At 36.1% G+C, this 25,897-nt stretch overlaps 1 protein-coding gene across 1 annotated transcript in view; it reads right to left on the bottom strand.

The window, feature by feature from the left end:
- Positions 1–497: 497 nt before the first annotated feature.
- Positions 498–25,897, bottom strand: part of HS2ST1 (heparan sulfate 2-O-sulfotransferase 1) — a 74,284-nt gene continuing 48,884 nt past the window's right edge. The window contains exons 2-7 of the mRNA XM_027694323.1: positions 16,582–16,820; positions 10,432–10,517; positions 6,704–6,842; positions 4,350–4,447; positions 3,129–3,286; positions 498–1,783 (exon numbers count right to left, since the gene is read on the bottom strand). Of these exons, the coding sequence (XP_027550124.1) occupies positions 1,557–1,783; positions 3,129–3,286; positions 4,350–4,447; positions 6,704–6,842; positions 10,432–10,517; positions 16,582–16,820 (947 nt within the window). The 3' untranslated portion in view covers positions 498–1,556. The remainder of the gene's footprint in view (positions 1,784–3,128; positions 3,287–4,349; positions 4,448–6,703; positions 6,843–10,431; positions 10,518–16,581; positions 16,821–25,897) is intronic.

Below are 25,897 nucleotides of genomic sequence, written 5' to 3'. Positions count from 1 at the left end.
GGAATTTAAACCTTTACCACCATTCCTTACTTTGTCTCCTCAGTGCTTTCCCCCATCAAACCCTGTGAAAAGCACTTTAAGAAAAGGCAGGTGTAAGATGTGTAAATACTCAGATCTTTAAGAAAATTCAATAGGAAACAAATTCTTGCAGTTCCCCACTGCCATTTGCTATAATGCAGTGGCCCCAAACATCTGTTCTCAAATTTCAATTTACTTAATCTACCAGGTGTTTCACACTGTTAATAATGGCAACTCACAAATTTACAACAGTCACTAAGGCAGTTACATAAATACAATTATGTCAATCAAGTTCACTGCATCTTTCTCAACCAGACTACACATGACATTTTTCTTCTTGTTCTCTTACCCTAATAAAAGGATGAAGACTACATTTCTGCAAAGAGAATCCCTGGACAACATTCTGGTATTGAAGTCAGAGAGGTCACTGAAGTGTGTTTCAGCAATGTCCAGCAGTTAACTCAACCAGGAAATAGATGTGATGTTTTTCACTTCACACATAACAGAACTGGTGCAAAATCCCACTTTAAACTAGATACTTTAAACCTTTTGGTCCAAATACATAAAATAAGCAGTATTTACAGCATTTTACTCCTTTTGTAAATGCAATGCTTTAAAACACGTTATAAAGCACCTCAGTAAAAATATTCTACAGATAAAAGTATTGAAGTAGTAGGAAAACCCTAGCCATACCACAGCTCACTAATAGAGTCATAATATGGATTCACCAATACCTCAGTTTACAATTATTACAAAGAATCCATGGAGAAACTTACTGAATTTATGACTTTTATACCACTGTGTAAGGATCAACTAGAACTGCAGACAATACCAAATTTCCTTATAGTTTTCCCAACCTCAGTCAGTGGTGGTGGACATAAAACAAACAAAAAAAAATCCACTGCTCTGATTCTTGAACTTTTTACAATATTAATGCGGAAATGACATTTTAACACTAATGAGTAGTTGAAATTTTTTAATAAAACCACATATATAAATATGGGCAATTCCAGCAGCAGCAGCATTTCTCAGCAGAAGATGATTAACCATCCCAATTAATATCATGTGACATGATTCACAAAAACAAAGCACAGATGTCAACCAGTTATTAAGACTGCTCATACTGTATACAACCAAAATTTCCATGTTGAAAGCTGGGGAAAATGATTTCCTCTTCACAGAAGTATAAATGAAAATAAATTGCTCTGAAAATTAAAAAGAGCATCAACAGAAGCGTTTTGTGTTTATACTTTCAAATAGAACTGCTGTGTATTAATTGCTCCGAATTACAGTGTAGATTTCTTCAGGTTAAGGATATTGACTCCCACTGAAAGTATTAGTTAGATAAAAGAAATTAAGCTTTTGCTTCTGGATTACCAACACAGCCATATCCAAAGCCCTGGAGGTGATCCACAGCCCACTTTTCTCATATAAAGAAATGTCTTGGAGGTCTACAAGCAATCTAGTTTCCATGGCTGAGGACTAAGATGATGATGTGATCAAAGATTTAGGTCCATAAATCTAACAGTATAGTGTTCTTAGTTTGATTTAGGGTAAATCTTTTCATAGAAAAAGTTTTGAGCCAGAATATACAATTCTCCATCTTTTTCTCGAACTGCATGTGCTCTGACAAACTGAAATTGCTCCAGTGCAAATTCATAGAACTCATTCTCCATTTTCCAGATTTCAGACTGTTGTAGCTTGGCAATAGTTTCTTTTGTGGGAAGTTTTTTCTCAGTTGTTTTCCTAAGATGAGACTTCTTTCCTAAATGCAAAATGAAAGCAATAACTTCACTTTAAAGTTCACGTGCTTAAAAAAATGTTTACAGTCCTTTTATTTACAGAGTTTTATACTCTCAGTGTGTTGATAAACTGCATCAGAAGTGACAGGTTTTAATCCAGAATGTATCAACATAACATGCAGGGTTGGAAAACTGCAGTCTCTCTCACTAAATGTTAATGAATTTTACATCCGTTCTTTCAATTCTTCCTCCTTACTCTAATAAACCCAAGGAATAAACATTCATTTAAGGAACAAGATTACTCCACATAATATACCTGGAGCAAGACTGGTCTTTCAAAATTAATTATTTAGATGTTAATCTGGTAACAAATGTTAAGAATTTTAGAAATTGCAGAACAAGAACTTCTTTCATAGAATCATAGAAACATTTAGTTTGGAAAAGAAGTTTAAGGTCACAGAGTTCAGCCACAAACCTAACACTGCCAAATCCCACTAAACCATGTCCCTGAGTGCCACATCTACACATCTTCTAAACACCTCCAGGGATGTTTATATTCAATTCAGACTTAAAAAAAAAAAAAAAAAAAAAAAAGAAGCAAAACAACCACTGCACTGGTGTAAGCCCTCTTTAGCTTTCCATGAAGGAGAAAAAAAAAATCCTGTTTTCATGTGATTTCAGCTGTTGCACAGAGTTCCTGAGACAAAGATGACTAATGATGACAAGACTTTCCCTAAGAAAGTGCTATCTGTTGCTTTGTAATAAACTTGTTAATACTACACATCTAGGCTCAATACATCAGACCCTTTCCCCCTCTATTTGTAGACAGAAGCTCTGCTAAGAGGGACCTTTTCTTCATCACAAGTTGCATGGCCAGCTCCTAGAAACTCAGCTACTGGCTATGTTATGTCTTATTAGGAGCCCTCGAAGATAAACACGTACTTGGGTCTGCATCCCTCGGGCCTTATTGCTCAGCCAACCAGGCTGCACTGAGCACAGTTAATTTCAGCAGGGCTTCTAAGGAAATCTGCCACATCAGCCACTTTACAAAACTGAAGCCACTGCAAGACCTTAAAAAGTGTTCTGGTAAATTTTTTTACATGCAGTGTACCTACACAACTGCCTTTACCCCAAACTTAAATATTTACAATTTGTGTAAGGCAGGAAGATACTTGGGCTACCCTAAAAACAAATTACTGAGAATCTTTTAAAGGGAGTTTATCTCATTTGTAGGAGCATCAGCCAGCTGAGAGACAAAAGACTGGCAGAGACTCAAAACTATTCATCGAACTCTAAAGAATTCACATTAAAAAGGTAATAAGAGGATGAAAAATCCATGGAATCCATGGATATCAACTATGTAAATACCTGTCCGGTACAGTTCTGTGGCACCCCTGAAGAACCGGGGCAAAGCTGCCTCCAATAACATGATAAAGTCTTCAAGCTCTTCAGTAACTCCCACTAGGAAGTATTCATTAATCAGATTGTATTTGGCTTGTTCCAAAGCCCATCTGCTTCCCACATTCCTAAAATGACAGAGAACAATTACAGCAAGTTCTGATGGCAGCCAACAATCCTTGGTCCCTAGATAGAGATTACTTCACAACAGGACATTTGTATAGGAAAGGCAAGACTCATTCCAAGTTATAACCATTCCTAACTTCATTTCCCTTTCCAGTTTCTCTCGTCTGTGTTTTTATCAAAAAATGTGATTCTACATAAGTAGAGGAGTCTCCACAAAAATACCCAATGTATGTATATGGTTAATGCCTCTACTAATGCAATTTTTGGAGGATTTACATTTTCTCAATGTTAATACTTGGACTCCACTTTCACATTAGAAATAAGAAATATGATAAGAACACACTTTTCCCTTTTGCATCTTCTTCCTTTCTCTCCTTCTCTACCTGGCCACAGTGTAGACAGGTCTGACCAACAGGCACTGAAAGGGGAGCTCCCAAGTGGCCATTTACTTTGCTTATGTTTGAAAGAATAGTACCTTTTATGAATAACTGCCCTTGATATCACTCAGAATAGTTCCATTACTCTATATTCTTTTTTTTTTTGGTTGCTAAAGAGTTTTTTTAAGTATGTGCCATTGTTATAAAACACGCTGCATTGACAGATGGACACTATTTGCTTTTTTTTCAGTTTGTACTAAGTAGCATTGACTACTGGATGCCTGATAAAGGTTTAAGAAGATAAATTTATCCTGATCTCAATTATTTTATTCTCCCCAGAAACTTCAGGAGCTTGGACTAAAATATCTCCATTTGGAAAGAAAGATACTGTAGTCCGATACAAAAAAATAGTCAAGACTCCAAATCTGCAAAAATAATTTTTTAAATTGAAAACATATGTTTTCCCTCATAGCACTGCTGATACAGTATTCTAACATATTGCTTGTTTAAAAAACTGCAATACTGTTCCAGTAATTGCATCTTCAAAAGAAAACGCATTACTAAAGTACCCGCTGCTTTACTCTGTCCAGTCCCTCACACTTTCCCCAACTGTGCTACATATTCAAATTCATTAGTTAATATTTCAGCAATGATGTACTTGACTAACAAGCTACATCTATCTCCCTACCAGCATTCAGAGCTGTGGCCACAGAAGAATGGAATTTGAAGCCAAAGTTTCTCTGGAGCACAGTCGGAACCTCCAGCTGCCACACATTCATCAAAGGTCTGGAACAGAGACAAAATTGAGCTGAGCTTTAAAATCTCATATACATATCAAACATCTCAAACTGGCTAGTTGCTAAATGTAGTGGGGACAGAAAAACATAAGATATGATGTGAAAGAAAAAAAAAAAGTAGCCTTGTTTTCACAGTATTATTAGGATGACCTGTTTGTCTAAATTAAAATAGTATTTGGACAGACTTTTATCGTTACAACTAATGAACAGTTGATCTTACCTGATACACATTGATATACCTTTGACACAACCTTAGCAAAGGCTATTTGACAAAACTAGCACAGATAGTCAGTAAGTGTTGGGTATAATTGTTTTCCCTTATAAAAGAAGTCACTAAAGATACAGTATGAAATGCCATCAGGAATTGTGTGATACTGGAACAGTTGGATCTTTACAACATAGAACACTGTGCATTTTGTGTTTTAAAGACTGTTCTATTATATTTTAAATGTTATGACAAATAACTATCATTTCAGAGGCTAATTTGGTTTTGGCAATGAGAAGAACTGAAAGGAAGGTGTTCACTGCATAACAGAATATTCCATACAATATTGCTCTCTACATGGATACACAGCTGTAGCAATATAGAGTTGCAACTGCAGTAGCACAGATACAATAAGAACTCTATTTGCATTGGAAACAATTTTTAAATGGTTATTGTGTCACCATAAAGTAAGTACTTATGATATTTCTAATCAAGATATAAGGCCTGTATCTAGGATAGATTAAAAAAATATTTAATAAAAAGAGATCACATAGACAACTTTTTAGACTGTTTCTTCTGTATAATTACAAGTTTCTGTCCAAAACAACCATGTAGAAACATGTTTGCATAATTATTTGGGGTTAAGAAAAAGGACAACATCATTTGCTTCTATTTTCTGGTGAAGCTTCTGAGATGATCTGATAAATTTATTGATACTAAGTCAAAGCGGGGAATAAATTGTGGTGCCTGGGTTCACAATGAACTCTGAGTTTAGAATATCTTGTAAATGTCACACATCACAGATAAAAATGCAGCTTAACTAGGAAAACAAGACACTGGTATGTTTTTCCTAGCATAATTCTCTAGAGAAATTCTGCATCGATCCATCATGAGTACTGGGTAACTCCAATGTTACCTTAGAATTGTGCTGTTAAATGCACCTCCAAATTAATGAAATGCAGTAGCTGAAGATGGCGCTAAACCCTAAATTACCAACTGAAAAGAGGAATGGTCTGCTCCCAATATTTAAAAAGCACTATTTGGATGGGGGGCAGCACACAAAATGATCGGTCACATTTATTAGTTGTTATGGTGTTTATAGACTAAGCTCTATTTAGTATGATTTTTGCTTATTTTTCAAAGTCTCTTGGTATTCACACAGTGCAACACTAAATCGTCAACACTACAGAAAAATTGCATCAGTTTAAGAAAATATCATCACGGAAATTGTAAAAAGTATTTGGCCCCATAAAGTACAAAATCTCACTACATTTTACAAAGGATTCCACACTGTTCTAACTATAGTTTTATAAACTATACTCATATACTTAATACCCTACTTTTCTTCCTGATTTAAAAACCCAAAGCAACATGCCCCAACAAATGTCTTACTGAAAACCATGACAGTGGATGTACAGATTCTTTCTGAAGTAAATATATTTTGGAGCCTACATGATGTTGCCACTCTAAAACTGTATTAGTACTCAATGTTTGAATGTGCTAACCTGATCCTACAGCCACTTAAGGCAGACGGAGGAAGTATAGAAAGGTATGTATCATACTCCATAGTTTTCAAAAAGACTCCTTATAGAATTCCATTGCAATTCCATTGCATTTTAAAAAATAAAATAAATTGGGTTGCTAATTCTAAGAAAATAAACAACAAAGCCAAAGCATCAGCAGTTCTACACCTTTTGTTGAAAAAATGTGTCTTAGTCTTCAACAAGAAGGGATGTAGCCTTCTTACATAGGAGGATAAGCTTAACTTGATACTTACAACTCTGGGTACCTAAAACATATTTTAATTTTATTTAATTTTTTTAACAAATTGCAAGATTAAGTGAATTTATAAGGATGCAAAGAACATACTCAATGTCACGCTCTGCTCCATTATAGACATGAAGTGGAGAACATAACTTCCAAATCCACCATTATCACCAAGGTTGATAAAAGAACGATTCAGCTTTTATCAGGACATATTTTAAATTGTTTTCACACTAACTTTAGTAAGTACAACATGTATAATAAAGCGTACTTTACCTTTTTATCCCCCTGTTTTCGCCTCCGTAGCCCTGGTCTGTAATCATCTCCAAAGCGCAGAAAGTAATAATAAGAAACTAGTCGTTCTATAGGATCTCTTATGACATTTATGTAAATTGGTTTCTTTTTAACACCAAATCTAAAGTAAAAGAGGAAAAAAAAAATCTTTCAAAGGACAAATCAAAGCTTGTCATCTAATACTTATAAGTCTGTCTCTATTGACACAACTGAAATCTCTACACAAAACAAATGATACTGAGAGGAATTTTAGTGATCTCTTCTTTTCATCCTCATATCCAGTGCATTACATGGATGTGAAAGTTAGTTCAATTTCAGTTTGCCTAGGATTATGATTTTAGAGGTTTTTTCTTATTAAAGAAACAAACAAAACTTACATATTTTCACACAAATAGATACCAAAAATGTTTACACAACCATCCTGACTCTAGAAATGCCTTAATTAGTTTAGCAGCCCCATATGTGTTTATAATAAGTACGAGGAAGTTTGATACTGAGTTCCTGCCCTTCTGAACTGGGCTTTGCAATGATTCAAGTGGTTTTCCTGGCAGTTCTCCAGTTGTCAGAAACATTAACAGCAGGAAGATAGAGCTCAGAGCCCATCAACCCGGGTTGAAGGTATATGGCTATGCTTATTAAATATAAGCCTAAAATAGTATCTGTAACCATATTAATTTCTCTATCTAAAGATATTAAATTTATCCTTAGACATTTACCCTAAGCAAATTTTTATCTACTGTAGTACAAACAGGAAGTCTGACAAAATCAGGTGGGAAGCTCATAGGACACATGACAAAGATTTAAAACATCAAAACTGTTTTGTGCAAATGCTACCTTTCAATGATCTGTATTCAAGTCACTTTTACAATATATTTCTCAGTTTTACTTTTTCTTCCATTTGAGACATCATTGTGGCAAATAATTATGGTATTCAAACATTAAAGAGTTTATATCACAATGGAAATTACAAGTGTGTCAAGTACCCTGAAGTAAAGCTAGAAGTTGGAAAAAAAGTTCTGTTCCCATGCAAACTGGGAAAGCGTTCTGCATTGATAGAGGGCCATTCAAGCCTCCTAGCTTGGCTAAAACAGAAAGCACTCATAGTTTCAAGATGCAGTAGCACTATTGTTAAAGGGGTACTCTGTAAACTTTTCTACCAGATACTGCGCATATGAAGAATCTTAAGTTTAAAAGCTGAAGAACAGAAACATAGAATAAGCAGCAGAAAGAAGGAAGTTAGAAAAAAAAACAAATAACAGGCATTACTTTGGCAAAAGACCAGCACTACAGACAGAGAAATTGTTAAAGGCTACAGAAAGAGCAATTGATTCTCCAGTGTTGCCAGCAGAGTACCAATGAGTCAGAATGGAGCTTTCAAAGGCAGCATTGCTGACATCTGTCTGCATGCCAGCTCCTACTTCCCAAAGTCTGCAAAATAGGGTGTGTGAACATTTCAACCATTTTGATGCAAAGTCCAGACTTTGAACTGCACCCTCTTTGAGGTCCACTGAAGTGCACGAGAATGCCCGTGTGTCTCCTTCTACAGACTCTACTGCAAATGCTGAGAAAGCTGTAACAGACCATTTGATGTAGCAGCAGCCTCAACCAATAAACAATATGTATCCATGGGTTAAATAAAGATGTTGAAGTCCTTAGAAATGCTTGTGCTGGACTGGACATTCATATGGATTTGCAGATGAGCTTGCAGAACTAGCTACAGTTACAGTAACATAAGCCACTTACTACTGCAACTTTATTAATAATGATAATGAATTGGCAATTGCTTTTTCAAAGAACCTTTTTTCCAACTATTTACCAGAGAAAATAGGAATAGGAGTGGATGAGAAATTAAAAAAAAAAAGGGGGGGGGAAATATAAACTTTTGTTACTGTAATTTCTACGTGGATGGGTTATGATAACCTGTCCTCAACAGTGCAAGTCATCCAAGGAACCCAGTACTTTAAGATTCAGCATAATTTAAGAGGTACTTCTGATATTTGACAGAGGACTTAAGTCTGATGTTCATGTATAAGGAGAAATTGACTTTTCTGAAATATTTTACACTTCTTAACTACAAGAATGTTCATTACAAGAACATACCTCACAGCCTTAAAGGTGTGGGCCTTGCCAAGCACAACCAGCGTATTCAAGATATTATTTTAATAATGAAAACCCAAAGTATGAGAAAGCAAGCTGTTGTGGGAAAAAAATAAATCACTTAGGTGAAAGGATAACAAACAACAAAGACAAGGATAACACAGTCCTGAAGGGAAGATGCAGATGAAAGAAATCTGTGAAATTGCTTAGATGCTTTCTAGATGTAAAATAATTATTTTAGTTTTAGAAGTTCCGGTATCTGAAAATGTTTTCGGCTCTATGAAGTAAGTAATGAATAAAATAACATTCAGCTTTGCTGCTCTAGAAAGTTATTACTCAGTTCAAGCATTTATTAATGTTGAAGCATTTTAACTTTAAAAAGGCAGAAAGGAAACTAATGAAATTCAATATATTTTATTTGATTGATTGATTTGCAAGTAAGACTTTTTGCCTGTTACTTTTTGTAAACTCCAAGCTTTTACTTGGTGCCATTGGTCATTTTCAGCTACTACTGTAGCTCTTAGCATTTTCTATTCTATAATACACTGTATAGGGAATCTATGAAGGTCTCATTCCCCCATCTCATTCTTTGTAATAAAAAGCTCAAATTAAAAATCAGTGTACATGACAGAATGAATAATTAAAACAAATGACTAAACAAAAGGAATTACTACATACAAAAAATGAATTTCATTAAATAATTAATATGCACAGAAACATAACACTGAGGACTGACCGTCGGCAAGAGGTAAAAGTAGTGGGTTACTATCGTTTGTGCAGTTGAATATAATGAGATCTGAAAATTCCACTTTCAATTTTAAACCATTTTCCACATGCTCCAAATTCAAGATGAAGCACTGCCTAGTAAGCATCTTAAGCAAAACTGACTTGTCAGTTCAAGGGGAGGTTTCATAAGACTGAGCTACGAAGGATCACTGCTTTAGATCCAGAAGCAAAAATAAGACAAGAAAAGAAACATATGAAAGTGGGAATACAGATACGATCCTGAACCTTTGAAGTCAGTGGGAGGATTTTTACCTCATTTTATTTTAAATTAATTCTAGAAGTAGCAGGATTTAACTCCACAAGAATTATTTCAGTGCTTTTTTACAGGAAGTCAGTTATTATAAGCCAGAAAACTACTTTAAAATATAACTTTTCAGATTCCGATAAAGTGTAAAGGGATACTATGGTAGAGAAGAACTACATAACTTAAGAGGCAGGTGGTATTACCCTTTATTTACCCATAATTACCTATTATGAAACATTTTTGAGAACAGATATGTTAAACTTCCCCAAATGGGAAGACAATCCCAAGACAGAACTGCCAGTGTTTCAGAGAAAAGCCATGATTTTCAGCAAAACAAGCTTGCAATACAGACAAGGAATACTAATCCCAGTATAAAAATATTTCTTAAATGAGACTCGGCCACATTTTGTCATGCAAGAAGACAAGAGCAAGCGGTGAAAATCAACCCCGAATATCGCCCATCGTGGGAATGTCAGTGTGTGGATTTTTACCAAACTGCAGTTCCCAGGCTTTCACCACTAGAGGGCACTGAGAGCCCAGTCGGAGCCTACTCTGCTCCACGGAAACCTCCAAGGGAACGTACTTGGCAAAGTCCAGGTAAGATATATGGCCATGGTAAAATCCTGGCTTCATTTCCTTCCAGGAAGTCACATTCTTCACAAATCGGACCTGTAAAAGTAGACAGCACAAGGTGTTTCTGCACTGCTGGAACACATTATGCTTTCCCATACATGGTGTTTCCTGTTTCGTAAGTAAAATCTTATAATGCATTAGAAAAAAAAAGTCTATTTTGAATATTACCAAAAAAAAAAAAAGTGCCAGCTGAAATAGACTTTTCTGCAGCATACAGATGACTGATTTTAGATCATCATAATTTAATGATCGGAAACTAAACAAATGCAGAATAGAGCAATCAGAAGGGCAATTGAAGGAAAGGTATCACAAAAACATCAGCAAGACAAACATTTATATTTTTTTCAGTACATTTTATTTGTAATTTGAAAGGAATGTTGAATTCCTTCAGTAGAAATGCACATACATCTTTGATAGAATTGTCTGATCTGTATTTAATCCTTCAAATAAAAGTGTACCAGATTTACAAGCATGTCTTTAGACCTATTTCACTGGGACATAAGAAAAATCTGATGGTTCATTTGCTCCCCAACCCCACAATGCAATGCACAAGCAATCCAGACATTTTATAAATTCATGCAGTGTAAATAAGGTCTGTAGTTTACTATTTTGAATAGTCACCTTAAACCTAACATTCCAGTGAAACTTTCATGTTAAATCATGAAGTAGCCCTTGCACAAGGGCTGATAAAGCAGTTTTTGGCAAACTTCACAAAAATAGGAATAGCTTTACATTTCAAAGAACAAAGTAAGATACAAGCCCCAAAACAGAGAGTGTGATCAAATTAAGTGGGACATGCAAATTCTGATAGAGCTTGGCTTTATTAGATGAACAGAATATTTTAACATCAAAGCATTTAACTGAAAGTTATTTGAAAACTAGTGAATTGGATAATAAAGAAAGGGTGATAAATTTGTACTGCCTGAGCTGTCTGACAATGATATGCCATTTCTGAGGCTAAGAATTAGAAGATAGCGTTCCCTGCACATCTACAATATCTTTTCTGTTAAACAGTGAAATAGATAACCATGAAGATACTGAGGTGAGACAAAAGAGTCAAAAAAGGAAAGGCTGAGAGCTCAAGACAACATACTAACATTCTGTAAGGTCAAATGGATTGAGAATGTCCTGAAGCATGATATTTATTATTTATTATAACCTACCAATTGAGAATTTTAAGAGGCAAGACTAGCCTGCTGCTGTTTCTTCAAAGGTGCAAAACTCTCAGCATAGGATTTAAGAGGTCAATAACCTGTACTTATTTCCTCAAACATTGGCTCTTAGACTCTCAGATAAAAGAAATGTATGTTACTTTTTAATAACAGGCAACATTAACCTTTCCAGTGTTCAAATTTCACAGTCTGCGGCATTGCAAAATTTAAACCATGTATTGCACAAGAAAATTGTGGCAAATCTAGCTAAAAAGTACTGCACAATGTAATACAGTGGTGTTTCATAAACTGCACTGACTTTCTGTCTGGTTTTGTGCACAGCACAAACTGATATTATGGGACTTTGAATCCAGTTGAACCACCTTTACTGCTACTGAAACAAATCACACTTTCACTGACTGTACCTTTCAAAGATTAATGACAAGATATTTTCAGTGGAGAGCCTCAGATATGAATATCTGTTTACCTGGGAAAGAAGTTTCCTGAATGTATCATCCTCCCTTCCTTCACCCACAAAGCCCAAAATGTCATGGTTGGTTGATACAACTCCACAAGTAAACCTATGGTGTCCAGTGCAGTGTGCATGTTAAAGCACACTTTTCAGTTACGTTTCCACGAACAAGCTTTCTGAAATCTAACACCATCCAGATTTCAGTTTCTAATGGACTACAACTAGCCACAAAGAAATGCTAAGTACAAAATTCCAAGGTTTTTGTCTTAGATCCCCATGCCAACATCTGGCATTGAACTGTTCTAGAAACAGTTAAAAAATCCTTTATTGCCTTTGTCTTACAATGTTGTTGCCTGCTAAGGAAATAATTTTTATGAACACAGGATGGATGGTCTAGCCTCTAACACCAGCTAAGAGAAGGCTAGGAAGGTTTTATATGACAGCTGTGACATTTACATCTGCCTTAAGATGGACCAGCAACACACTGAGCCCCCGAGAACTAAAGCTTTTTACACCTATAACTAGCCTGCAGGCAAGAGATTTTTTTTCCTCCCACAGTTTGCAGCATTCCAAAAATCAGAATTGTTCCAGGTCACAGACAGCCTAATGAGCCTGGATTCACACATTTTAGGTCAGAGACGAATATTGCTCACTGCTTCATACTGTTAAATATGATCAATTTTACCTTTTCAGGGCTTAGCAGATACTGGAGCTTTCAAGTGACAGAGCAAGCTTCTCCATCTGAACCCAACTGAATAAAATTTGAGGTGACTTTAAAAGTTCAAATAGACGTGAATGGAATTCCTGTGAAGTTGTTTCATGGTGCTTTTATATAATCAGCTATAAAGTTGCTTCACAGCCTTTACTAAGGGGGAAATCAGCTAAGCTTCACTGAATTAAAAAGCCAGACCAAATGCACTCTGCGGGCATAAGATGTCCAGAAAGGTAAGTTAAATACGTTCAGTTTCTAGAACGGTAAGAATTTAAAACAAGTCCCAGAGAGCCAAAGGATAAAAAAAACAACCAGCATACTTGGTCTGAGAAAAATCTGTGCAAGCAAACTAAAGTGACATTATAAGCTCTTACCTCTGTCCACTAACCGTAGCTATCATTTCCTCTTCTCTACAGTCTGACCACACACACACCCCTTTTACCATGCCCAAAAGGTGGTCTGTCATTCCCCTGTGGCCTGGTATCACATGGACCTTTTGGATACCAAAAAAGCCCCAGCTTTTCACATTATATCCTAGTTTTCTTTGTCAATTGCTGAATAACTGACTTAAAATTAAAAAGGACTGGGGGGATAATTATCATAAGCCCAGACTGGTGAGGACACATGAGGATTTTCCATTTGAACTACAAGAAAAAGGGCTCTCAAGTAAGACTGAAAACCAACACAGTGTTCCCATTAAAGGAAATCTCAGATTCAGATTTCAAGATCAAGCATTACGGGATGACTGAATGAGAATCCCTCTGCAGCAAGGCACTGGTATCTTAGTTATCCCCAGTTGGCACAAGTGCAGCACTTGTACTCACTAGACTATTTAACTCCCAAGAGAAAAATTCTTAAATGCTCAAGAGCACATGACAGTACTTCCACCCAACAGAGTTGCTGCAACCTTGTTCCACTTCTGACAGCCATTGAAACCTTCATTAACAGAGGAAATAAGTACCCCTAAAGTCAGTATGAGTGTGCTGTCCTTTGAGAGGCCACTGTTTTAGAATACACTTGGAAGCAAGATGATATATTTTCAGGTTGCTCTTCTGAGAAAGATGGAGAGAGAAACTGTGGTAGAAAAAAAGAACAAGAAACAGAAAACAGCAAGCTGAGGGAGTGAAACACTGGATAATTGTACCATTCACAATAGTACAGAGAACGTTCTTATACCCACTTTTCTAATAATATATCAAGAATACATGCTGCAATGCAGAACAGTTATTTCATTTTAAATGTTTTGGATGGCAATTTCACCATGTAACAAAAATGATAACGTTTGTGTGGCTGGTATGCCATCCTGATAGCCATAACACAGGCATACTTCTATGGACAGAAAGTATCAGTGCTGAAACATGCAAGCAACAAATAAAATCCAACCAAACAACTACTCTGATTTAATGAAGAAAGCAAGTGCTTCTACTACAGACCATACAGGTCAGAAATGAAACACGGGCAACATGGCACTCAGCTTGCTGCAGAGAAAAGGCCCAACCTGGGGAAAGAGGGGTAGTTCCCAGGATCCTGCTGCCAGAGATGCTGAAAAAGAAAGGAGGGCTGCTGGGGCAAGTTCCATCTGAAACTAAAATGGGTGTTAGGACTCTTACCAGATTATCTTAAATCAGATACAGATTATATTTGGAGTGGATTCTCTGGCAGAGAGCTTAAAATCTGTTACAGAATTACAGTAGTTTGGGAAAACTACAGCAGAAGTACTGCACAAAGGAAGGCTCACTGTTTTACAAATTTCTGCCAGTCCCAAGGCAATCTTCACCTTGCTTACGGATATTTGCTTTAACAAATAGTATCACTAATAGAACAATTTTGTCTCTGTGATGTGTTCATGTATTTTACTACTGGTGCATATAGACCTAATGCACTCAAACAAGCGGCACGTGAATATGTCATGCAAATCCAAGCCCACACAGAGTAAACCTCATCAGCTACCACTCAGCATGCCTGCCATCTCCAGAATTATGCACTATGACTTACAATGGCAAGTAGCTATCTCAATATATTAAAGATGAATAATTATTTCTTCGTCTTTGAACAACTATGCAATATATGACGTTTTTCATTGTCAGCATCTCCCAGTTAATGGCCATTGAAGAAGAGTAGTATCAACTGTATAATTAAACTACTTAATTTACTACCTTGGACAACAGCATGGTGTGAAATGAAGGTAGGACTGACAGTATTAATGCCCAGCACTGGTGGATTGTCATTTTTCAATGGATAATTATTAGAGGGAAGATGAAGAAGAGAGTTTCTCTTAGACAAAACTAAGCCAGTGAAAAACAAAATTTATTTGGATTAAGTCCAAACAGAAGTAGAAATTTAAGGTAAGGTAGCCTATGTTTAACTTACACCATCAACGACTGGCTCTACTATCCCTCAGGACAGACCACTACACTTCAAAGAGACACCTTGACAGAAGTAAACTTTGTGGTGGGAAGTACAGCACTAAGTATGACTGACCTGAGCATGATTTTTAAAAAAAACCCAGATATAGGCTTATTAAATCTTTTGAAAAAATCACTCTGTTCTTAGTACAGAGGTCTTTTGTACTTTTTCTATGCAGTGGACAGGACTATAGGGACGGCTACCAGATTTACTTTAGGTAATCTCAGTAATCATGTATAACAATATCACATTCATATTTCAGAAACCATTTCACAACCACAAATACTCAACAATAACACACCCCCTTTATCACAAAACAGATTCCAGTCCCACCCAAGTACACTATGTCCCTTGCACTGATATTCCTACCCCAATCTTTCTCCTATATACAGAACTGGAAGTAGAGGGCTGTTAGCATCTGCTTCCCCTCACCCCAGTCCAGGAGCTGTGCTGAGCCGCTTCTGCCTGTAGACATCCACCTAAAGGAGCTGGAAGGCTCAGTGCTGACATGCTGCAATGCAGAACAGCTCCTGCCTCTGCTGCATATCAGCTTAAGATAATCAGCATACAACTGGCAGTACAGACCCGAGAGTTTGGAAACATTTGTTTTACAGACAGGGATGATGACATAGTGACATTTCAGATCTCTAACCTGGGTTCCCTGCAAGCACACTCATGACAACAAAAAAATACTAAAAAAAATAAACCAACAAACCTACTTCCTCACCCCACCCCAAGAAAAACAGGGCATTGATCCTTCATCTTTTTTTAATACTCATCATCTGATGCAGTAGTAGCCATGATCCTTTCTAGCCTGGGACTATAGTGATTTTAGCGAAAGCTTTAAGTGGATGCAAAGTGACCCATCCCTTAGAGCCCAAGCTACTTACAATCACTTTTTTCTACCTGTTTTTTAACACCTGGGAGAACTGATCAGACCCAGTACTAAAGACACAAGCATAGCCCTGACAGCATGGCACAATGCCTGCACTACTCAGAGAGGAAATCACCTAAGACTGCATTCACTGCAGATGGAGATGACAGGCAAGTACTGTTACACAGCCAAAACAGTTATAACAACAAAGGTCATTTCTGCCCCAGCTGTGTCCCTTTTTAGCTTTGTTTTTATCCAATAAACAGATACTTACCACCTCCAGCAGCCCTGAGAAAACCTAAACCTACTATTATGAAATAATATTAATTCTTTACAAAAAAAAACACGAACACATTAGAATTCATTTATATGGGAAAACATGACATAAAAGCCAATTACATCAGATCATCTAAGTCTGCAATAGCAAAGGTTTTTTTTGTGCTTTCCCATTGTTTCATAAAGACATCTCAAATACAGCAGCTTACCTGATCTTGCAGAGACATAACAGGATTATTTTTGGTTGTATTAATATGTAGAACATGATATTTGTTCTTTGCACAAAGATCATAGGCAATATTTGTGAAGGATGTGCTGGCAGTCTTGGGTACTCTGTTGTAAATAATCACCACATCATCTTCTTCATCCAGTGTCACATCTTGTCGGGGACCATCTACCGTGTGACGTTGTTCTATTTCTCTGACTTCATGCCTTGCAATAGCTCTTTCTGTTAAGGATGAAAAATACAAAATTTCAATGTAAATACCACCAAGTCTGAAGTTCAAACCTTAGAACAAAAATAATCTGGTGAAAAGCAGTAACTCCTCAGCAACAAAGGCAACACTTGCTGTCATGTATTTCTGACACATCTGAAGCAAAACTTAATCTATAAAAATCTATGAAAGACAAAAGGCGAGTTAGTCCAACACAGAACATGAAAACTAGAAAGCAATCTGCTTAGGGAACACACACCATATTCTATGACTCACACTGACATTACAGAAAGCCATCGTCTCTAAAGAAAAACATCTATAATGCACTACCAAAATGGCAACATCCCCAAAATATCCCAAATAATTTCTATAATAAACCAATTTAAAAATTATAATAGAAGGAATAACTCAAGCAATTTGAAGAATATGAATTTTCTGGAAACAGTAGAAATACTGACACCAGAGATTTAGTCCTTAACTGCATAGACACATTGTCTTTCAGATGAAACTTTTGTTTTGTTATTTCAATTGATACTCTTTACAAAGAGTAAAGCATTACAATAAATGGGGTTGACTAAAATAAAAGCAAGAGGTGCTTACAAAACAGTTAACATTAAGGTGAAGAGTGATCTGTGTGTACTGAAATACTTAAATGCAGCCAAAAGAAAGAAACATGGAAAAACAAGCTATAAACAAGACATTTTGGCAAGGTGAGTACTTTGCAAATAAACCATCTTTCCTTTTATACAAAGGGCAATATTCTGAGTAATTGAACACTGCTTCAAGTGCTAAAAGCTTATTTGGAAAATAAAACTCACAGTATTACAACATTTATTTTTTTTAATGCTGCTGAATATCAAATACCCTGTGCTGATTCAGACAGAGCTTTGTTCTGTTCTAGCTAAGTATATACTTCAATACGATTTGCAATACAGATGTCAAAGCATCTTTTCTCATTCATTTATGGTGATATTGCCTTTAATAATGTATTCAAAGAAGTCTGCATTTGTCAACAGTACAAGTTGAAGTCGATAACACAAGAGTAACCTGTATTTTTTTCTAACACAGGGTATAGCTCTTTCTGGATGACACACTTTTAACAGCGGCAGTTCTTGGCCTTTACTTCCCTTGCTTCCATAACTCAGCTCCTTCTATTCTTTTTCACCACATCTCTTTAATTATAACATAAAATCACTTTTAAAGCAGAATCATTAAGCTGTGAACACCACTAGCCTGTAATTCCACATAAATTGTCTTCAACCAGAAACTTCCATCTGTCTGAAACGTTTCAAAGCTTAAACTCACTCAGTCTCTCATATGCTCATATCTCACACCCCATAACTAAGTTACATCAGTATAAAAATGTTTGTAGAAAACGCTTATTGAGTATATCTCAATTTTCCACATGACATCTGTTGCTCCCCCCTACATCAGTCACAGTTTTTGCTCCTTCCTTTCTCATTTACTACCTCTCCCATCACTGCTGGCAAATGTCCTATTTTGGAAAGAGATGAGGCAACAGACTCAGGTTTCATGTATCTGAAGACAGTTACAACAAAACGGGGCTGGCAACTTTCTGCCAGTAACAGATTAGAGGAAGCATTTGGTAGGGGACATAACCATGTGGCTGCCCAAGGCTACATGGATATTGAATACCATCTAGAGAGGCTGAAATGAAACAAATTTAATTGGTATTTTCCACACCAGAGTAGTAGATCTAAGCTAGATTTGAATCATAGCTGCACAGAACCCCAGGGCTGATGAGGCTGGCTGGCACAGAGAGAAGCTTTCCCTTCTACATGGAAGAAGGAAACATTCTCAAGAAACAAACATGATTTGCAAGAGGATTGATGAGAAGTCTTCCTCTAATGAGGTATTCTGAACCATGATGATTCAAGAATTAGTGTGATAAGTGCACTTTAAAGAGCATGCATAGGATATAAAAGTTGTATGATTGGATGCAATTAGCAGAAAGGCTATTGCATCCTACCTCCTTCAGCTTCCCATGGCGAGGGGGGAAAGCAAGAGCTCATGCAAGGAACACAAACTTCACAAGCATGAAGTACACAGACAGTCCTATGATAAAAGAATAAGGAGCCTTTAAATTTCAAACTAAAATGAAAACTAATCTTTATGATGAAGCACAGAAATTACCTTTCTGAAATAACTGCAATAGTTAAAGAACAAAAGCTGAGATGAAGTGAATGGCATAAACTGCTGAAGTGCAAGGGAAGCTAAAGCTACTTGAGAAAGGGATGAAGTACCTGGAAGTGCCTAACCTGGTCAGTCACCCTGAAGGCCTATTTCATTCTAGTCTATTAATAACAAAAAAAAAAGAAAATTGCAAGTTCTGTACACATTTTTTTCCCAGTCATAAATAGTTTGCAGTTTTTCCTGTGAAGTCAGGAAGCTTTTTTGATATTTTCTGAGAAGTCAGTTTAACTCTTAAAATGACAAGTGATTTGATGCATATGGATTTTACTTATTTATTTGCTTATCTATTTATTTATTTGGGGAGGGGGAAAAGGTCCAATCATGGTAACATGCATCTGAGAATAGTCTTTGGGATAATTAGTTAATTAGGAGTTAGAGAACTTGAGGATTTGATAGGCATTTGTTTAACTATTTCATTTGTTCTTCTATAAAATTTAAATAATCTTAGCAGTGCAAGTCCTGTAATGGTTGAAAAATGAACATTGCTTATGTGTCTTTAGAAGTATGATAGAAATGAAATGTATGATTTAATGATGTTTTACATGTAGAAGACAGGGAGAAAGAAGACACTAAGTATTTATTAAGTATATTTTTTTTACCAAACATCTTCTTAGATGACAGCCCTGCAAACTTAACTTTGATTACAGAACCTGTCTACATAAGGTTGGACTGGTTTCACTGAAATCATTTAAAAAAATAAATCAGGATAAGTGATTTCTTTCCTATCAGAGATCCTGTGGACAAATGCCCTACAGTCTCACTGCTTTCATTGCATTCTATTTAAACTTCATTTTGTAAGAAAAACATCTCTGCAAAACTATTACAAGCAAAATGCCTAAACAGGGTTAAGACCCTCCACACTAAATTTGACACTATTTAACTACATCCATTTAAACAGATAAGCAGCATTTAAGCAAGTGCTATTTTGAGTACGAGACAGATTTTCATGCAGGATAATTTTAAGGCATAAAATATTGTCTCACACTTTTTTATTACTGCTGGTTTGAGTTCACTGTAATAAACAATATAATTACTATACAGTTGGGAAAAACTCTGTTCTGTCATCTGCAGTTGTCCTACAAGCAAACATTCATCAACTCAAGGACACTTTGCACACAGGCAGTACCACATATGATCAGTGTAATAACAGTTGCTACACTGATTTTTACCAGCAGATGAATTACTTGCAGAAAGTCTTTAGCTGGCTGAAGTAGCTGCTTTGTAAACAGCAGAACAAGTTTGTTTTCCCACCTATTTGTCTATACGACCTGCTAAATCTTTCTTTATCCCATCTGTAACTTAGCATCTTCCCATGACTTACTTTTCTTGGGCCATCTTCTTGTAGCAATAAACCAGGAAATGTCATGGCTAGCAATAAAGTGGTTTGCCAGTCAGATACTACCGGAAAATAACATATAATGGACAAATTATGTCTTCTCCTTCAACAGAAGCACTAATAACAACATTCAATCTGTATACCACCACTTCGAGATTGCTGCCCTTTCAAGTCAAAGCAGTTTCTCAACAAGCTCAAAAGTTACTAAAAACACCTGGAAAGAAATGGACAGGCCAAGTTGGACCACTTAGTCCTATTTTGTTAGGATCTCATCTAGTAAAACCACCTGTGAAAATGCATTGGACCCAAACATACCTACAAAAATATTTGAAAACCTAACTGAATAATGTTTACATAATTAGAGAAACAAATCACCCAACTGAACAATATTTAAATAATTATAGAAACAAATGACTGTGATCATAAGCAGTTATTAGTCTACATTCCTTGCACATTCAAACAGATGAATGTCTCAGGTAAAACAAGCTTATTAGCATTTACTTCAAATCCAAGTGTTAACTGCATACAAAATATATTCTTCCCAAAGAAAATAGTGTGACATGGATTTTAACAGCTTAAAGATTAACAAAACCAAACATTTCAAATTCCTCACATTTTTCACAGAAGCATAAAAATCTCCAGGGATTTCTTAACAAAGAAATCTATCAAAATCAGAAACTCTTCTTTACCCTATAACTTAGCACTTACCACTCTTGATGAAAGATACATTTTGAGCCTCGCTGGCTGTCAAAGTCAAGGTCACTGATTAACTAGAAGAATACTTCAGAGCATACTGCTCTACTTCCCCAAACTATGCTCTTTGTCCTCTACATCTATTTTCGTTCTGTATGTATCTACAGATATTATTTAGGCTCTCTTCAGTGTGTCTTATGTGCCTGCCGTAATTCCTTGTGAAACCTCCCACTCAGATGAGGAAAGACTCAGTCTTTAAATAAGTTTTAGCTCAGCAGCCTTCAAATATTGCCCAACAAAAGAAGATGTGGACTCAAACTTCACTCACACTGACTTGATGGGAAGGAACGGTACAGCTCATGTTGACAGCACCATCCCTGAGCAAATAGTTGCTGTCCATCTACGACACTGGATGCCACTTTAACCCGATAAGCAGGTTTCTTCCAGTTGGGAACAACACTGAAGCCAGCTGACTTGGTGTCTCAGGTTTCTTTCCACTGTGCTCCCAGGCCAATTAGGCAAGCAGCTGGTAGCCTGAGGCAGTGAGCAGCTCTCAAGCTGTTTCCTTGCCCAAAAGCTGCATTAAACACGATTGGCCTAAATACTGAACCCAGGCAGGACTGAAAACCTAGTCACTACTGACTCCATTCTCCTCTGATGAAGAACAAAAACTGAACAGCAGCTTAAAACTGAACCATAATTATGTAGCAAAGTTAATGTTCTGAATAATTTTCAAATGATATACACCCACCATACACACAGCCTTCATCCGTCACTGAAATGTGGCCTCCTCTGGGAGCTGTTTAGCAGCACATGACTTACAAACCAGAGTGCTCCTGTATGTGGATATCAATACTTCAGGGATGGAGAGGAGAAGAGAAAGAAGCAATGGTGTTATGACAATTTACAGCCATGGAGGATTTGTGTCAGTATACTCCATTAAAACTGAAGGAAAAATATAGACTGAATTAAAAAAAAGTTACATTTGTGCAAGGTATCAGTATTAGTCTTAACATTCTAACTCTGATTTCAAAGACCTTTGCAAATAATAATTCTATACTGCTCTAGTTTGAAGTCTTATTAACAGCAGAACTACCATTGGTTCTTTAGCAACTTCACTTAAACACTGACACATATTTTTGGGCAAAAATAAGAAAAGGATTTGTAAGAAACGAACCTGCAATTTCAGTTAATTTTTTTCAGGCACCAGTGAAACCTGATGGTAGCAAGAACACTTAGACAGAGGGTAGATGGTCCTATAGCATTCTCAGCCCCTCCCCCAAACTACTCCAAACCACAGCTTCAGAAATTTTGGTGAAGAGATACTATTCAGGGATCACACTTCTGGAGATCACTGCTAATGCCATATGCAATAGCCATAATTTATTCTGGTTAAAAGAATAACTTGGACATTTTGCTTTCTTCTTTTCTTAGATATTTATCTGTGTAGCTCAGAACAACTTACCTAAATAAAAATGTCTTAACACTTAAGGGATTTTAGCTATTTGCATTTCAGACAAAAAAGACTGCTGGTCTCATTTGCACATCTAGCTGTCTTTAATCAGCTATGATTAAATATCTGTTAAATGAAATATCTGCTAAAACCTTTAATTTAACAATTGTCTTTAAAAAGTCCTCAAATTCCAGGACAGCCTTAGCACATACTTGCTCTGAGCCCAGTTCTGACCCACAGCAAGTGAAGATCCTGTACAAAGCCCATAAAAGGATGAAAATGGAGTACAAAACTTAAAATAATATCAGAAAAGTAATTTTAAGGTTTTCCAGTCAGGTCAAAAAAACCCATGTTTTTCTTCCCCTTCTAAGAATTCAGTTGCCTTAGTTGCAGGAAATTCTAATGACTAATTTTAGAAATTTTATTCCAACTTGGTTTTTTTCCAGTAATGCATGAAAAGATACAGATATAAAAGATCTTCTGTAATAAAGCCCAGTAGTTTTGTGACCAATTAAAAGTCACTAACATTGCCAAATCATTTTCTTTAATAGTTGTTAATGCACTTTCAGGACAGAAGAGACCTGTTTTCAAACTCCAAACTTTAAACTTCAACAAATGCTCATTGGAACTAGCTAAAAGGAAAAACAAGCCCGCCCCCCCCATGACAACACAGACCACCAAGGAAGCACTGAGACCATTAACTGAAAACTAATGCAGCAGCTGTCTGAAAATTAGAATTAGCGACACTAAAAAACCTGCTACAGTTCCACTAGCATTTAATATTTGTCACTTTATTTCAAGGCAGCATTTTTGCCAGGGCTTTATTTTGAACATGTAAGTAGAAACATACTGATTAGTGAGTAATATTGTTAAGGGTTTGATTATAAACTAAGACAAAAAGGTTTACTGAACAGTGAAATCACTATCCCACATAGACCTTCAACCTGTTTTTAATATCAGAGCCTGCATTTCTCTTATTTCTGCAAATTTTTTACTTGATCAACTGCATTTATGAATAGAGTATTTAATGATTAGGCTCTGACCAAGTATTTGCTTTTTTAATCTTCTTTCTTTTTTTTTTTTTAGACTACAGTTAACATACAGCCTTACATATTTTTCTCCCAGCATACGATGCGTGTACTATAAAGTCAATCTGTCTTTCAGTTACATAATATACAAGACAGATAAGGGTCTACATCTCAAGTTGTCCCATGAAGGGCAAAACTAAACAAAACCCCATGGAAAGTCAGAGATCAGATGAATTGCATATATAGATCAAAGCTTAGCTACCCCAATAAGCATGGTTACTCCCAGAAATAATATGGTTTATAGCAGAAATTTTGGTATAACAACATCTAATAAAACAGGAAAAAAAAAAGGTTTAATTCCACCAAATACGAAATTTTGAAAAACTTGTAAATGCTTGAAAATAAAAGGTGCATACTTAAATCACATCTTCAGCTCCAGCTACAGTATCACTACTATGTCTCCTGAATACTGCACATAATACTAATTATAAAGTTACATAAAAATTTACAAAAGCACTTTAAGCAACATGGTGTAGTAGTACACTTAAAAATAAGCATATGTTGAACAGCTCCATAAACTCTCCAACTTTGAACTTCTCTGTTTTGCTTGACCCAAGTGTTGACTTCAACTTGATGATTTAGCATGAGGGCAAACACAAGTCACCATTCATCTTTTTTTCCTCCCAGTCACTTGCAATTTCATGTTTCTTTAGGACAAGTAAACTGGAATAACAGAAAGGGGTAAAAAGAAGGATGTTATCACACAAGGAAAAGGTTTGTGGCTTTTCAGAACCCCAAAACTGCCAGAAAACTGTTAAGAAGCACTGTAACTATGATAAACAATGAAAAATACTTGCAAATCAGGGATTTGTTATCTAAATAATAAACTTCAGCTAAGTATATAACAGCAGGGTTTGCCCTTATTTATAGTGCCTTACTATCATAATGCAGGTCTTCAGTGTTCGCAAGAAAAGTTAATGGAACTGCTTTACACACGAATACAGTTGTCCCAAGCGTTCCACTACACAAATGTGCATGTCAGTCCTTCAAGCAAAATCCAACTCGAACAGTGAAAGAAAACAAGATCAATATAGAATGTCTGACTCCATTTAGTAAGGCAGTCTGAAAACTGGTTTGTTATTTATATATATGTTATTTATACTATCATATAAGCTCTCTCCAGCCATACAATCACTTACATTTTTTAAAAGGGTACTGGCTAGCAAAACAGCAAAAAGTACCACTAAACTATCTGTTAAAATCATTGAAAGATCTGTATGTATGGCCAATGCTATATTACAGTAAGTCCCCATCATGTTTAATAAAACTAATTGCTAAAATGTACTGTTATTTGCAACATATTACACTTATACCCCCGCTTGTCTTCACACTTCTTGGCTAAACTAATCTAATCTGGAAAACAAGCTAGTGCCATCTGGTCTAGTAGCCAAAAAAGGGAAGACAGCAAACAGCACTGCCTTCTGATCAGAACGGCAACCGACGTGGTTAAGGTAGAAGAGCTAAATATTTTACTAGGAATCTTGGGAAGTTAGAGTACCAAGAATAACCTTATGAGAACTCTGTGTAGTACCAACAGATACAGAGTGGTATTTGCTTAATTAACATTGGCTATGTACAGATTAAGCATTTACAGTGGTAAATATGATTTCTAACCCTCATGTAGTTACAGGAGTTTGTGTAAAGTCCTTTGAAAAAAAATCAAAACAAGCCTGCATGCTAAATGAGTCCCACCGTTGTTAAGTCATAACAAAATTAATTTTAATCACATTTTTGAAATACTGACTAGATAAGCTCTTGATTATATTTTTTGTTTTCTTAAAGAAAACTATTTATCTTGCTCTTAGCTTCATTTAAGAAGCATACCCTGGTTGCTTTAGGTATAAATCAAAGTATGTTTTATTCTTCCCTCAAATATGAGAATTGTTAATCAAGATATTTGCTAGTTCAAGTAGCTTAACTATCAACATATATTAAAAAGTACCATTTTATCTTTTATTCCAATCTAAGGCTTGCAGCCTAAAGACCTCATCTGAGATGGAGATGAAAAAGACAGGCATGAATAAAGATAATCTCTAAAAACATACAGACTATTTAAAAATTACATTTCAGGAACATCAAAGCTATTTTAAGTAAATGAAAGTACAACCCGCCCCTCTTTCTTAACTAAATGCTACAAAACACTAAATTAAATAGTTTGTAAACTACCTCTGGAAAACTCTTCTTGGTATACCCTACACCTCTTCACACCTTGAGTCCAAGCTATTCTTAGGCAGAACTAGGAAAACAAATACAGGCATTATCAACCTGGTTCCTTTCTGAATAAAAGAATTACCTGCTTTAAAGGGA

Source organism: Neopelma chrysocephalum, unplaced genomic scaffold (assembly GCF_003984885.1).
Source record: "Neopelma chrysocephalum unplaced genomic scaffold, ASM398488v2 Primary Assembly neopelma1_97, whole genome shotgun sequence".
In the NCBI taxonomy this organism is placed as follows: Eukaryota; Metazoa; Chordata; class Aves; order Passeriformes; family Pipridae; genus Neopelma; species Neopelma chrysocephalum.
This window is presented reverse-complemented; position numbering and strand designations above follow the sequence as displayed.